Source organism: Pezoporus flaviventris, unplaced genomic scaffold (genome assembly GCF_033815535.1).
Source record: "Pezoporus flaviventris isolate CSIRO_AGI_PZ_B2104156 unplaced genomic scaffold, CSIRO_AGI_Pfla_v1 ptg000036l, whole genome shotgun sequence".
In the NCBI taxonomy this organism is placed as follows: Eukaryota; Metazoa; Chordata; class Aves; order Psittaciformes; family Psittacidae; genus Pezoporus; species Pezoporus flaviventris.
In genome coordinates, this window is record NW_026892584.1 from 15,344,122 (window position 1) to 15,359,377 (window position 15,256).

The following is a 15,256-nucleotide window of genomic DNA, read 5'->3' on the forward strand; positions in this document are numbered from 1 at the left end:
CTTACTTTTTAATTTATCTTCCAGTTACCAGATCCTGCTCAGCTGGACTCTAGAGACATCTAGTATAATTACCTTTTTCTACTCAGCATATCATGTGATCAAGTCACCCCTTCACTAACTTCTCTTGTAAGCTCTGTAAGCTTCACTCTGTACTTTATACTGTGAGGCAAGTTTTCCAGAAATTACAGTTCTATTTCAGATCTTGCCATACTCTTAAATTTTGCTTGGTGCTTCCCATACTGTATCTCAACAGTGTTTTTCCCTTATTTATAACTCCTATTATCTATTTACTTTTTTACTCAAAGGCATTGTCAAGCATTCTTGCTGTATCAGTCATGATGTTATATCAGTCACTCTCACTTGAAGTCCATTTGAAATCCTGTGTTTGCAGAGATTCAATCCACATACCTTAAAAATAGCCAACGTCCTCTGTTCTGGAACTACAGTTCCTTATTTTATGCATGTACATAGCTGGTTGTAGCTGGAAGTGTTCAGAAACTGTGCAGATGAGGCCCTCAGAGATACAGCTTTGTGGTGGTCTTAGCAGTCCTGAAGTAATGGCTGGCCTTGATGATCTTAACAGTCTTTTCCAACCTAGTTGATTCTATGATTCTACATGCTGACTCTGTATTAACAGTCCTTGACAACTGCTGTCTGACAAGCTTCAGTATATGTCCAGCTTCTTGGCAAAGAAATTTGATTGAATGCTGATGTGTAATTAGCTCACTTTTAATCCACTCAGTACAAGTCATATTAATTCTGCATATCACTAACTTTAACGCAGCATGCTTGTGAATTTAAAGTTTTACAAAGTTCCTATGCCAAATACACATCATAAACTTTGACAGGGCTTTTTTATTTTTTAAGAAATAACAAACAGGCTGTATTGACACAGGCCAGAACTGTCCATGTACTCTCTACTCTAAAAAGACCCCATTTCTGACATCTTTTCACTCAAATTCAAAAGAAAACAAAATCCTGCCCCTACATTGCACCTAACATGCATTTCCTCCTTGCACTTGGCCCAGTTAGGCTACCTGTAGCCTAAAACCACACTACAGCTCACTTACATGGATGGAACAAATCCTCAAGTTACCTTCAGTATCATTACACTTCTTGACACACATTTTATGTCTAAAAGCAATTTATACTGACGTTCTTATTCTCTGCTTTTTTAAACGTTCTTATTCTCTGTTTTTAAACAATGCTTTTGTGTTTTGGTTTGGGGTTTTTTTTGCAGGGTCCAAACCAGAAGCAATTTTTAGATGCTGGATTGCAAGACAGAATGACATATTTCCCTATTGCACTCAGAACTGATTCTGCAAGCCTGAGCAATCTCTTGAGGATATAAAGCCTAATAAAAGTCACTGCATCAAACTAAAGTGCCTCAGAGATCTAAATTTAAAAATAGAGGTATTATTTTATTGTGCAATTAAACTGAGACATTGCAAACCTCCCATGTAAAAAGATGAGTGACACTGTTCAGCTTTTTCCCAGAAATTGCATCAAAACCAGATGCAATCAACACGCACACACTTACTGTCTGCATTTTGGGAGCACAAGCTCGGCTGACTTTACAAAGAAGCTTCTGCACATCATAGTAGCTCTGTCCCGTCACTTTCATTAGCTCCAAGAAGGAACGACATAAAAAGTCCTGAAAAATGACAGAATAGATCAGAGATTACAACCTAGAAATCAAGACTGAGGACTAAACTGATGCAATATACACAACTAGATGGTAAACCCATGGAATGTATACTGTGGTACGTCATACACTACTATGCTATACTTCTCCTAACTTTCTCTGGTATCAGTATGTTAAAAGAAATTATATTTATAAAGAACATGGAGTCAAAGGACCAGACATTCAAGAGCTGTGTAATAAAATTGCAATAGCACCTTTTTGCCCACAGAAGTCTCTATCTACCTAAAAATAACATTCAAAATACAGCATGTCTTCTAGATCGCAGTCCTAGGCCTAGATCCTGCATCTGTGATGCGTATTATTGAAATATATATGGCCTCTTGGCTCTCTTTAGGTGAGCACATTTGTAACAGCAACTTCAGAACATACTGCTGAATCAACCCATAACTAACAGTGTAACTTCACAGCCTGTTCACACACTAGTTAGACAGTATACATGTGTTTTGTTAAGTGTTCACAAATTAGTGCCTTACCCAACACGAGTAGTAGCTGCACACCCCTGCTAAAATAAAGCAACTTTGGGCTCTTTAGAAGTGAAGGTAGTAAGTACATAGAAGCTTAAATGTTTTAGTTGGGCATCTATCACTTTAAATCCGTATTTTTACAAGGCAGCAAGCCAGATGGAGTGTGCAATGCCCCTATTTTATAGAAAGTAAAGCTCCCTGTAAATTAAACCTCAAAGAAGTAAACAGTATATGCATGAAAACACAGAAATAAAAACCAAACCTGGACAAACAAATAACCAACCTCCCACAAAACCTCTGCCCCACAAGTATAAAATAACCCTTTTACCTGACAGGTAGTGATCTGATGGCGACTCAGCCTTTCACACAGCTCCTGAGACAACCTCGCTCTTCTGAGTTTCTTAGCAGCCATGATTACCAGTCTACAAGGCAAACAAACCAAAACTTTGTAAGATGCTTAGAGTATGATATGTGGCCAATTTCACCCACTCCTGCTAAAGAACAGGAAAGCTGGTGCACTTGCATGTGTGTCTGTATATACGTGCTCATATAAAAAAGACTGTGATACACGTAAGTCTATGTTACATTATATTATCACTCTGAAAGCAGTTATGTTAAATTATATCCCCTCATATTTGACCATGTGTGAGATGATGCCAGTAGAGTCAGCAATGTTTACAGGACAGGTGATTTTGGGACATAAGAAAGCTGGAATTCACTCGGTGGTAAACTGAACAAGAACTCCTCATGCTATACTGCACTGGAAAGAAATAAGGTTCTCTTTGGATGCCTAAACACAAACAATAATCACAGTAAGTACTTAGCCCTATAACATATACTCCTAGAACACAACACTGTTCTGGTGACCCAGGATTAGTGACAGATGTTGAAAGAACAGGAAGAACCTGGAAAGGAGACAGCAGAAAGACTGAAGGGCTGGAAAAATACTTCAGCATGACTCAACATGGTCAAACTAGTCAAACACATATCATTCTATGTGACAATTTATGAAACAAACACAGTTAACAAGGAGCTCTTTATTTTAGCCAACAGTGTAGAAGAAATCAGAGGCCAAAGCTAAGCATATAACAATGAGAACTACAATGTAAATATTATTTTAAAATTGAACAAAAGTACCATTAATCCAAGGCAGCATCAACTGTGGAATATTCACTCACTCAAAATCACAGAATCATAGAATGGTTCGGGTTGGAAAGGACCTTAAAAACATTTAGTTCAAATCCCCCTGCCATGGGCAGGGACACCTCACACTAGACTGTGTCACCCAAGGCTCTGTCCAACCTGGCCTTGAATACCACCAGGGTGTTAAATTGTATTTATTGAGAGTCCTGCTTAAAGCATACCTGATTATTTCAGATAAGCCTTAAGGCTGTTTTACATAGCAGGTAAGATTGCACTGCCACTAGGAATCCTTCTCCCCTTAGCTCTCAGCCATTTGCATTGGTCCCTGTTTTTTCTTATGAATTACATACTACTGAACAAAACTCCACAGGACAGTATTCGGCCCAGTACGACCTAGAGCACAAGCTTTCCTAACCTACATGTATATTCAAGCATATAAGACTGTTTCACACGTATTTTTAGACAATATTCCTGGTATTTAATTAGCCCTAAGCTTAAGGAAAATAAAAAGGCCTTTACATAATGCCAAATTGCTACCTCTGCAGATGCAAAGGCCTCACATCTTCGCAAGATGGAAATTTCATTGGGCCCTCTACAAAACCTTCTTTAGACAGCAGGAAAATCAAAGTTTGGAGAGTTCCGTGCCCTTTGAGTTGCCAGCTTCATTACCAACTACACAACCTGCACGCTACCTCGCACATGATGGTGATTCCTGGCTTTACACATACACCACAAACCTCTGTCAACTGACTGAGGCGATCACAGTGGTCCCCCAGGAGCACTGCCCGCACCTTCGGCGGCCCCGGGACCGGCGAGTAGACAAGGACACCCATGAGGGGGTAAAATGCACATATACCGGCATAGACTTACACCAAGTGCTGCAGAGGAGCTTGGCATTAGCACTTCGCCTGGAAGGAGAAAAAACACAGCCCCACGCCCTGAAGGAGAGCACCGGCGGACACCCTCCCACCGCGCAGCCCAGGGGGCTCAGGCGCTCGCGTGCCCCATCGCTGCGGGACCCGCGCCTGACCCCGGCAGCGCCGCAGGCACCTGGAGTCCCGCTCCCGCCGCAGGGGCAGGGGCAGCCTCGGGGCGGGGCGGGGCCGAGGCGGGAGGAGGGCCGCGTACCTCAGACCTTTCAAACGTTCCCGGCGGCTGCGCGAGGGGGCGGGGCCCTGGGCAAGGCCCTCACTCGCGATTGGCTGCTCTTCCAGCCAATCCCGCCGCACCCACGAGTGCCGGTGGCGTGCAGTGCATGCCGGGAGCGATACCGCCCGGGAGCGGGAGGGCGCGCTCCGCCTCCCCACCTCCGCGGCCGGTGGTGGCGCTGTGCCCCAGAAAGTTCTACACGTAAAGCACATAAAGCACCTACCGAACTGGAAAGCCTTCGGCATGGAGAGTGCTATCCATACCTTCATTTATAGTAAAGATGCTGATTCTTGTCGTCGAGTTGAGGGCTTACAGACATCAGGTCTGCTGTCAGGTGTGGGAGAAATGCTGACTGAAGAAGTGACCACCCTGTAGTGTGAATGTGACAGCATCAGTCAACAAACATGGCTGATACGACTTTACTAATGTCTGCAGGATGAGTTTTCCAAGTCACTCTACCTTATCCTAGAAAGCACCGAGTACTGTATGTATGTTGTCTGCATAATCTTTACAGTTCCAGAAATTAACCTAACTGAAGGAAAAAACGGACCAGTATTACCTGGGACGTTTACTGAAGGCCCGTGCTTTAACAACCGCAGGGCTGTAGCTTTTTGTGTACTGGAAAAGAAAGGCTACACCGAAGCTGTGAAATACAGAACACTTCAGCCGCTTTTCCAAATGTAGCAAGGAGCTGACTATCATGAAATGCCCAACAACCCTAGCATCAAAAAGGCTCAGTGGAATTAGTGTTTCCTTCATACCCTGAAGTGAGGGAGCTTACATGCTCAAAGAAGTACAGAGGGCTTAAGAACCTGGACAACGAGGAAGCAGCCCACACAAAAGCAACTCGGAGCTTTACTGGATAGCCAGCTGAACAGAGATAGAAGAGATGACATGGAGGAAGAGCTCCTCCTAGTGTAGTTGGCCTTTAAAAGTTCACTGGAAAAAACAACTCACAACTGAGAAAAGCTGCCTAAGGGAAAGCAAAGGATGTCTGTTGCTCGGAGTTAGTATCAGTGAAAACAAGAGGGCATGACCATAATATAACTGTGTCACAGAGCAGTACTTCCTGCTCCGCACAGGTGTAACAGCAGCCCTACCTTCCAACCAGAGCTGCAGGAAAAAGTAACATTGCGGTGCTGACTTTTGTCCCTCCCGCAAATGAACAGAGCTTCCCTTCACCTCCAAGCCAATAGGCTTCCTTCCCATCTTCTACAGAAACAGAATACCTGTATTAAACCAGAGAACTGTTTTGGGATTTTGTTGAGCGAGAAAAGCAAATCTTGCCAAACAAGTCCTGCAGAAGATTTGAGACCAAAACCAGTATTCCCTGGTGCCTCTCCTGCAAGATGTATGCATTCTCAGTGGAGTCATGACTGTTCCACTCTCTACTTCTCAGATACATAAATATCCCTCTAAACCTACTGACGAATAATCATGCACTATCTTCTCTGTGTAACTTGAGAAAGTTACTGTTATATATCCAGAGGATAATCAGGGGAGTGTTCACATAGGCTTTGGCACTTCAGTGTTAGCAAGCAGCAGCACAGAAGGTAGTTCCACAGCTTCTGTATGTTTGCCGAGGACAGTCACTAGAGAGTCAGGGCTCTCTGCAAACAGCTCTGCTCTGTGACCTTGGTCAAGCCTTGTAATGACAGGGTATCTGCTTTACTTCTCAGTTTTGGTTTTACCTATTTAGACTGTAAACAGAGTAAGTAGTGCCAGCCCAATAGACTTATGTGTCGGGCATAATGCAGCAGAGAGCTGCTCTGGTCTAAGCTTTTAGCTGCTCCTGGAACTTTAAATAAGAAGAGATTAATAAAGCTAAGAGATGATTATAAGAACTGAGCTTCACCACATTAATGTAAGAAGGTCCTTTAAATCAGCAACACTGGAGCAAGACTTACAGAAAGGCAAAGCATAACAGCAACAAAGTCTCACAGAAGGAGAGTGCTCTCACATCAGACACACCAATTAGAATAAAAAGGGGAATGGAGATTAGCTTGCTAGGGGTAAGCCAAAAGGGATGGAGTCTGATTTGAAGGGCACAGAATGAAACTTACCAGTTCTGATCCAAATAAATATTCAGTAGTTAAGTAATTCCTAAAGCCTCCAGAACTGAAAAGATAATGGCAATTTTTTTCCTTTCTGGAATAGAATCCCCAGAAAAGTTTCTTCCTCAAACCCAAGGAAGCCTTTTGTGAGCATATTTAGATAATACTTTCGCATTCTGGAACATTTCAAATCATTCACTTAATTACTAAAACAGCATTAGCTCACTGATACTGACTGCAGTCCTTGGGTTTATTGCTATTTACCAACCATTAATTCTTGCCTTAAAATTAGCAGTGTTACCCAACCCCTGTGAAAGGAAAGTGTCTCCCCAAAAGAGTTTAATCTGTGAGAACACAGCAACAACTCTGCCTCACAGGTGTAATTCAGATATTCAGAGCAATTCCCCACCTTATTCTTACTGACTAATGTCTAATTAGTCAAATATATTCTTACTCCATTGGGTTATCTACTTGATGCCTACCACATTCTTGAAAAAAACCCCACAACCGAACACCCATGTGCTTCCAAGACTAGAAAGCAATTATAGACCAGCCCGTGCTTTCCTGGGATTAGGGTCCCAATGGTTCCTCAATAACAGCACACAAACAAACCTCCAATGAATTATTCACTCTGTTGCTGTCTCCCCAAAGGAGATGCAGATTTACTTCCAACCCTTTGAGGTTCCCACATCTCTAAAAAAGGCAAATTAAGGGATCTCACAGGGAGAACTGCACCCTGGTTAAAAATGCATTCTTCTACACTGCTCATACCAGCACAGCTTTAGCAAACCTACTTCACTTGAGACTTTCTCAGTTGCATCTGCTCCAGGGCTGGGTAGAGGGAAGGGAAACCATTTTTCTGTTGTTTTTACAAGCTGCTCAGCACAACCTCACTGTTATCATTGACTGTAATAAACAGATCAAGAAAAACACCTGTGAAAAATTAGCTCATCTTCTCATTCTGACTGATTCTCTCCCTCCCTCAATCCTCTGGACTGTCTGTGGATCAGATAAATGGTTCTCCCCAGGCAATTAACCTTTTTCCTCCGGCTCAGGAAGGATTAAGCCAAATTATGATGAATACTCCTCAGGTATTAGTGAGGACCTGTGTAACCACACACATTTACAACCAGGAAAAAGCAGCTTTTTTCTCAGGACAGACAGAAGGTATTTCTCTGTTTTCTGCCTCTCCACATGTGCCACTGGGGATTCAGAATTACCCATCACCCCCAAAACCATTTCAGAAATGCTCAGCAGCAGTGTAGAGTTTTTGAAAGAGAGCATCTGGACCTCCTACCCTTTTTACAGAAAAGCAGACTAGCCACTTTTGCTGCTATTACAGGCAGGACAGACTCACCTGCACATTACAGCTTTGGCAAATTCAGCTGCATTTGCTTTCTGCCCAAACTACAGCAAACAAAATGAGAGACCTCAGGGATTATTCCACTTTTAGCTTGCACTCATCTAAGCAGATTACCTTCCAAGATCAGCTTCCTACTTCATTTAGCTTTTTCTGGTTAAAGGGACAGCAGGAATCATTCAAGTCTTTGGCCTCGTCATATTTCCATGTTAAGTTTCTGTTAGATGAGAAGGCCATAAACTGGTAGAATGGCAGCATAATAATTGATATGGAGTTGTTGGTACCAGAGCAGATCTTTACCCGTACCTGCTAAACCAAATTTACCCTACATAAAAGCCCCCTCACCTCCTCCTGCCTTTCGCCTGTGCCCTACCAGCACCCCTTTTTTACTGCCTTGTCTTGAGTTTGTTTATTGAGGGGCTGGGGTTGTCCCAGTAGTGATGCCTGCAATCATGAGATCTTACCACTCCTGCCACAAATTTTTCTGTAGCTTTCCCTGGGATGCTGAGGTAAACCAAGAAATGACAAATATCAGAGCAGTAGGCTTTTAGTAGCATTGCACAAAGCAGATAATATCTAACCGAGGTGATCCTTAGGTACCCGCTGCAGCTTTTTGTTGCTAAAGCATGGAAAAACTACAATATACCCTGCTCCTCAGAAACTTGAGCTATATTTAGACTTCAGTCCTGTGAAGCACATCTGTTTCGCTATGACCAGTGAATAAAACTCAGTAGTTCAGTGGTTCCCCTTTGATCAGCTTGGTTCTCTGGGGACGTGTGCATCCAGCATGTCACCCTGTGATCTGTCACAGCAGCCAGCCTCTATTGAGAAGCCGCAATTAGACTAGAAAATTCCAAGCACCTCACAGCAGCCATCAGAGAAAGTGCATTGTGTACCCCTTGTCATCACACACAGACACCATGAAATTAGTACTGATGGTGCCTAGATTTAGCAGTCATGGTAGGACATCTGTTGCTTTCAGGTGCAGCCCTTGATCCATCTGCAGAGTTCTTCAGTGGAGAAAAGAGACAATGGGAGCTATTGGACTTTACTGGGAGATGAGCTTTTTTGCTTGGACAACACCAGCAGAGAACAGTAGATCCCAGACCCACTGTACAGTTGCAAGAAATGGGGGTGCCCCTGGAAAAAAGACAGACTCATTCATGTACAGTGTCACAAAAACCCAATAAACCCTGCTGTGAATATTTTTGTTCATCTCCCCACCTGAGGAGACATGTTCCAAATCAGTAGAACTGCCTGTTTTTTTTTCTAAAAGAAGTCTTCACTTTATTACGTTACAGATTCATCGCTCTGATAACCCAGCAACTGAACTGAGCCCAATAGCTCTCATTTCAAACAACAAACACACAAACCAGCAAACAAACAAAGCCTGGAACATTTCATTCCATTAATCGTTTCAGTCTGGAGCCTTTGGCTCTTGCATGCTTTTCATTTTACTTCTTTTTAAAGCGGTGAATGAGACCCCTGTGGCTGGGACTACAAAGGAAACTTGCCTCCCATGTCCTCACCATCCTCCCCAGAAGATGTTGCTGAACTGTTTCCAAAGATGGCTGAGTGGCATGAAAGGCAGAAAAAAACACCAAACGTGGGCAGAGAAAGCAGAGTATGGTCTCCACTCATGCGCTGTTTGTGCCTTGCAGTTTTCTGCCTGGCCATGAAAGAATGAGACATCTTCATGCCCTGCAAGCGAATGGTAGTCACTTTCACACACCATCTACAAGGAACTTCACAGTCTCAAACAAAATCAAACCAGAGACCCAGAGTCCCATGTGTTAGTAGTGTTGGCAAACAGATGCAAAAAATCTTAGTGTATAATTATAGAAGAATTTACGCACAGAGGAAAGAAGACATCAAGTTAATTCCATGGTGATTATTTTTTACCTGGAAGCACAGTGCTACTTACCCATTTTACTGGGATGAGCACACAGCAATAATATATTCAAATATCGCCCCAGAACTTCTCTACCACAAACTCAATTACTGTAGAGAGTATTCACGCAAGCATGTTTGCCATTCACTGTTTGGGCATGATGCCATAGCTATGATCACATTATCCTCATTGACTGCCCATGACAAATTGATTTTACAGAATGATAGCTATTTTTTAAATCGTCACAGAAAATTATAATAAATGAACTAAGCAGCAAATTAAGCCTGTGTTTAATTGAAGTAAAATAGGACATTTGTACAGTGAGAAGCTGAATGCATGATTAGCTGTTTAGCTGAATGTGGGTCCTATTGATTGTCTGATAACTAAACTTTTATTTCAGTGGTCTTTAGCATATAGGTTTGTAAATCTTCAGTAAGCATCACAGGTCAATCCAATCCAATTCAATCCAGTCATTGAAGGCATATTTTCCCAAACCTCAGGAGTTTTCACACTCAAGAGTAATGAAAAGAGCCGTTCTCGGCTTTGAAAAATAAAGTGCACCATAAATAAAGGTGTCTCTGGGCTGACAGAAGATAAAACCATTCTGCATTCATCACTGACTTTCATCATAGGTATGCTGTCATGGCATCAGAGGAGAAAGGTGTTTCCTGGGCTGCGTGACTCCACTACCTTACTGTAACAAAAGTTTAATTCAGCCAGCTCACATTGAGCTTCCACTGGGAGCTGCATGTATCCATCACCTCTCAGCAGGGACTTACCAACTCATATACAAAGGCCAAATGTTTTTTTAAAGCCTCTGATTTGAGCTGGCTTGATTGTAGGGCTTACACCTTGAAACACTTTTAGCCCCAGGGGGTGCACAGCTGCCATACTTTTAACAGGAGCCATCTGAAGAAAATCAGCATAGAAATGACCCGGACCAGTAGAACTTGAGTCACTCTAAATCTGTGGTCACTTTCAAATATCTGGGCTTTAATGATAAGATCATGAATTTAGACAAGTCATCGGGGCTGGGAAATTCAACATCTTTGTTGGTGACATGGACAGTGGGATTGAGTGCACCCTCAGCAAGTTTGCCGATGACACCAAGCTGTGTGGTTCAGTTGATACGCTGGAAGGAAGGAATGCCATCCAGAGGGCATGAGGTGAGGTGGGCTGATGCCAACCTCATGAAGTTTAACCATGACAAGTGCAAGGTCCTACACCTGGGTCGGAGCAATCCCAGGCACAGCTACAGGTTGGGCAGAGAAGAGATTCAGAGCAGCCCTGCAGAGAAGGACTTCAGGCTGGTGGTCAACGAGAAAATGAACATGAGCCGGCTTCAGTGTGTGCTCACAGCCCAGAAAGCCAACCGTATCCTGGGCTGCATCAAAAGGAGGGTGACCAGCAGGTCGAAGGAGGTGATCCTGCCCCTCTACTCTGCTCTTGGGAGACCTCACCTGGCGTATTGTGTGCAGTTCTGGTGTCCTCAACATAAAAAGGACATGGAACCATTGGAGTAAATCCAGAGAAGGGCCACGAGGATGATCAGGGGACTGGAGCGCCTCCTGTGTGAAGACAGGCTGAGAAAGTTGGGGCTGTTCAGCCTGGAGAAGAGAAGGCTGCGTGGAGACCTCATAGCAGCCTTCCAGTATCTGAAGGGGGACTATAAGGATGCTGGGGATGGACTCTTCATTAGGGACTGTAGTGATAGGACAAGGGGTAACGGGTTAAAACTTAAACAGGGGAAGTTTAGATTGGATATAAGGAAGAAGTTCTTTCCTGTGAGGGTGGTGAGGCACTGGAATGGGTTGCCCAGGGAGGTTGTGAATGCTCCATCCCTGGTGGTGTTCAAGGCCAGGTTGGACAAAGACTTCGGTGACATAGTTTAGTGTGAGGTGTCCCTGCCCATGGCAGGGGGGGTTGGAACTAGATGATCTTAAGGTCCTTTCCAACCCTAACTATTCTATGATTCTATTCTATGATTCTAAGTGAGCAGATGAGCTTGAGACTCATTTGTCTTAACTGTCAATGTTGTTTTTAAAACAAATACTCTTTCAATATACCACCTGAATTCCTTCTTACACTGATGAGGATCCACAATGAGGTCAGTGAAATTAATAAAGTTACAGAAAGAAAGACTAAGAAAATAATCAGGGTTTTGGGTATTAAAAATACGGATCATAAACACACAGGTTTGGCTCTTTCTTTTTGTCTGCCTTTAATCTGACGGAGAAAAAAAAGAAGCTGAGAGTATGAATGAATATCAGATGTGAAGAAAATCTTTGAGCTTTCAATTTCCTATTATAAACCAGAATAGTAAAAAAGCAGCAGAGGTCAGGAATGAGATACAGTGAAAAAAAAAAAAAAAAAAAGCAGTGTGCCCACTCTTTATTGCAGGGATAATGGTCTCAATCTGCTGTGTTTGAAAAGAGACACTGTGAGAGAAAAGCCAGAAATAGGAGAAGGTTTTACAGGGCAAGGGAGGGACACTGTTATTTGTACTAGATCTACATACGGTTCAGTCTGAGGTTTTGTAGGTGAAATTCGGAGAGCCTGGGCATCTGCACCCTATGCCGCAGTCTCTTACCTAGACCACAGAGCGAGGGCACATGCCCTGCTTTGTTATCTGGGAGGAGTCAGAAGATGAAGAACAATTCTGGAGCCACCCCAGAAGCCAAGACCTCTGTCTCCATCCCAGAGAGCCCGAGAAGGGCAGATGTTTGGTTTCTGTTGGATTAAGCTTTTGGCTGGAGATTAAGCTTTGTTGTGGGTTAGCTGCTGATCTTAGCTGGATAGCTTTCCTTCGTATCTGCCAAAATGCCTAGAGTAACACATGGGCTCTTTTCATGCAGTCTGTCAACAACCAAAGTCAACACATAACATCAAAACTACATATTTTAAAAGAAATGGAAAAAATAGCTTGGGACGGGCATGAATTCCCTCAGTCTCTCCTTCCCACTGCTAACTGTCCTTGCTTACCAGTGCCTCAGTTTCTCCTTCTGCCTGTTCAAAACATGGATAAAAAAGGAAATTGCTGCCACCACTGCAGCCACAAAACTGTGGATATTGAAGGAAGCCAAGAAGAGCAAGACATTGTTCATAGACACCAAGGCAGGAGGACTGATGAGTAAAATGAAATTTATTATCACATTGTGTCTGAATAACTGTGCTCCAGGTATACACCTCAGAAACTAATTTACTCCAAAACCCAAAAAGGTTAGATATAGATCCAAACATCATGGCCAAGCATGGTGCTTCTATCTGATTTGCTGACTGGGGAAGCTCAGAGAATTACGACAGACTCCCTGTTCCTCTAGGGGGTATGACAGGGATGTCCTCACCCCCAGTCCTCCAAGGCTGGCTACTGCAGTGCTGCTGATCCCTAGGAAGAGGGTGGGCTAGGTGCCAGGAAAGCACATTCTGACAGGCATTCTGAACCATCTTGTGTTCATCGTCAATTCTACTACATATCCTGCAAGGGGACTAAAGCACATGGGAGCTGTTTGCAGGGTAAAGAGAGAAATCAGGGCTATTTGTGACATCCATTTAAGGGCTCTTTAATATATATTCAGCCTCTCTTGTGGTCACTGTTTTATCCAACCATAATTTCAACATTCCACCGCACAAATGCTTCCTGACATTTACCATTTCTGGCACCATTAAACTCCGTGCATGACAGTGGGGCAACATGGTGGGTCAGTTCATGTTTGAAGGCCAGCCACACTGCAAAGATGGACTGATGCCTCATGTGGCTCTACAGGCTTGGGAGGATACCTGCTAAGACCATTTCCTTTCCCTTGTGCGGATTGTAGCACTTGAGGTAAATCATCGTTTCCTTGGTTAAATTTTGCTTGTCCCTTAGGAAAACAATCATGGAAATTCAAAGCAGCTTCGTCTGATGTAGAATTTAGTAATAAGTGAATTGTGTGTTCCCCTTGGTTCTCATCCAGTGCTGTTACTTATTTCAGCATCCAATGTATCACTGTGGTTGTAAGCTGCCACCCTGGAGTGCCTGTGTCTGTACTTGAATTTTACCGATAGCTATTGATATTCTCAGGGCTGGGGTTGAGAGGTGCTGGTGTCAAGGTCTGGATTCCTAAGTCTTGAGGAATTGGAAATTCCCATTCTAGGTGTGCTTGCTTAGCCTTGACCCTTCAATATGTAAAGCAGATAAATTAACGGTCGTGCATGATAAGGAGTAGGAGGACACAGCTTCTTTGTAAAACCTCATTAAAACTTAGATCATCTCTGCCTAGCCAGTGTGTACAGCGGGGACCCTGTGAGAGCCTTCCTTGCATTTTTGGACTTAACTGTCTCCCTTGCAAGGTCTTCTGCCCTTGATGATTGTCTTGGCCAAGCTATCTGCATTTCAAAAACATCATACTGTTACAAAGTGCCCGTTTCTGCCTGCCTTTACAGAGGCAGACAGTTTCACACACACACCACCCCCCCACCCCACCCCCCCCTTGAATAACCTTCTTACAGCCCAATGAGTAAGTGCTGCTCCTCTGCTCAGGCTCAGCCCTGATATTCAGGCTACAAGGTGTTGCAGCACTGGGGGCTATTTGATCAACTGCTATTATTATAATAAAAGCTATCCCAGACAGAGCCGTAGGTAAAATCTCTCTTGGGAGCAGCATTTCCTGCTGACTCCATACAGAAGGCGTGGCAGAACACCCTGTGCTTTACAATACACTTTGCCGGAAACAGAAAATTCCTCCTGCAAGGCCTCAGAGCCAGCCCCCTACAGCCCTTGACCCTGAGTATGCAATCTCCCTGGAGACATAATGTACACGAAGAAATAACAATCTTCTTGAAGTATCTGCTGTCTGCATTGTGTTAAAATATGACTGGGATGCAACTGTCAGATCTCCAGCTCACTCACTGCAGAATCCTTTATAAGGCAATAAAAAACCCCAGCCCAATCTGAAAGTAGTTCTTGCACACAAAAGGATCTCTCTATTGCTTTAAGGAGGGTTGTTTTACCATGGCTGCAGCCAGAGAGGGTTTTGTGGCATCCAGCAGACATTTCACCTGCTTTTGTGTTCTGAGAAAGTAACAGCATACAGCCGATGGGAAACGGAGCCAGGTTTCAGGAGGTCACTGTAATGGCATCACACGCAAATTCTTTGCCCACTGGGACCTGCGCAGCACGTGAGCTGTGCTGAGGAAGCCGGAAAGAGCTTCCCTGCTCTGATGGAGCATTCGCAAAGAGACCTGGGAGGGCTGTCCTCGCACATGGATTATCCTGACAGATCAGCTTTCCCACTGGGGTGGAAGGGGAGGTGTCTGTGATCACAAGGCACACAGAAGAGGGGGCCTGCTGCTTTTTTAACTTCGTTATGCATATTTTCAGACAGTTGAAGGATTTGGTCTCTGCTCTGAAGACATAGGTGCTAGGAGCAGGAAGCAGTGAGACCAAATGCAGAACTATCAAAGCAGGAGCACTGATGTGGATTGTCAGCGATACTGTGATCTGCTGTTGTT

The 15,256-nt window shown here is 43.7% G+C and overlaps 1 protein-coding gene across 4 annotated transcripts in view; it reads right to left on the reverse strand.

Annotated features, from left to right (window-relative positions):
• Positions 1 to 15,256, reverse strand: part of RAD51B (RAD51 paralog B) — a 457,006-nt gene that overhangs the window by 412,594 nt on the left and 29,156 nt on the right. For 3 of the 4 annotated variants that reach the window (XR_009745095.1, XM_061463287.1, XM_061463285.1), the window contains exons 2-3: positions 2,498 to 2,591; positions 1,541 to 1,654 (exon numbers count right to left, since the gene is read on the reverse strand). Coding sequence is in view for 3 of the 4 variants with exons in the window: in XM_061463287.1 (XP_061319271.1) it covers positions 1,541 to 1,654; positions 2,498 to 2,581 (198 nt within the window). In the remaining variant the exon portion in view is untranslated. Of the gene's footprint in view, positions 1 to 1,540; positions 1,655 to 2,497; positions 2,592 to 4,182; positions 4,240 to 15,256 lie in introns of those variants that run through there. The other variant, XM_061463286.1, reaches the window with a different exon arrangement.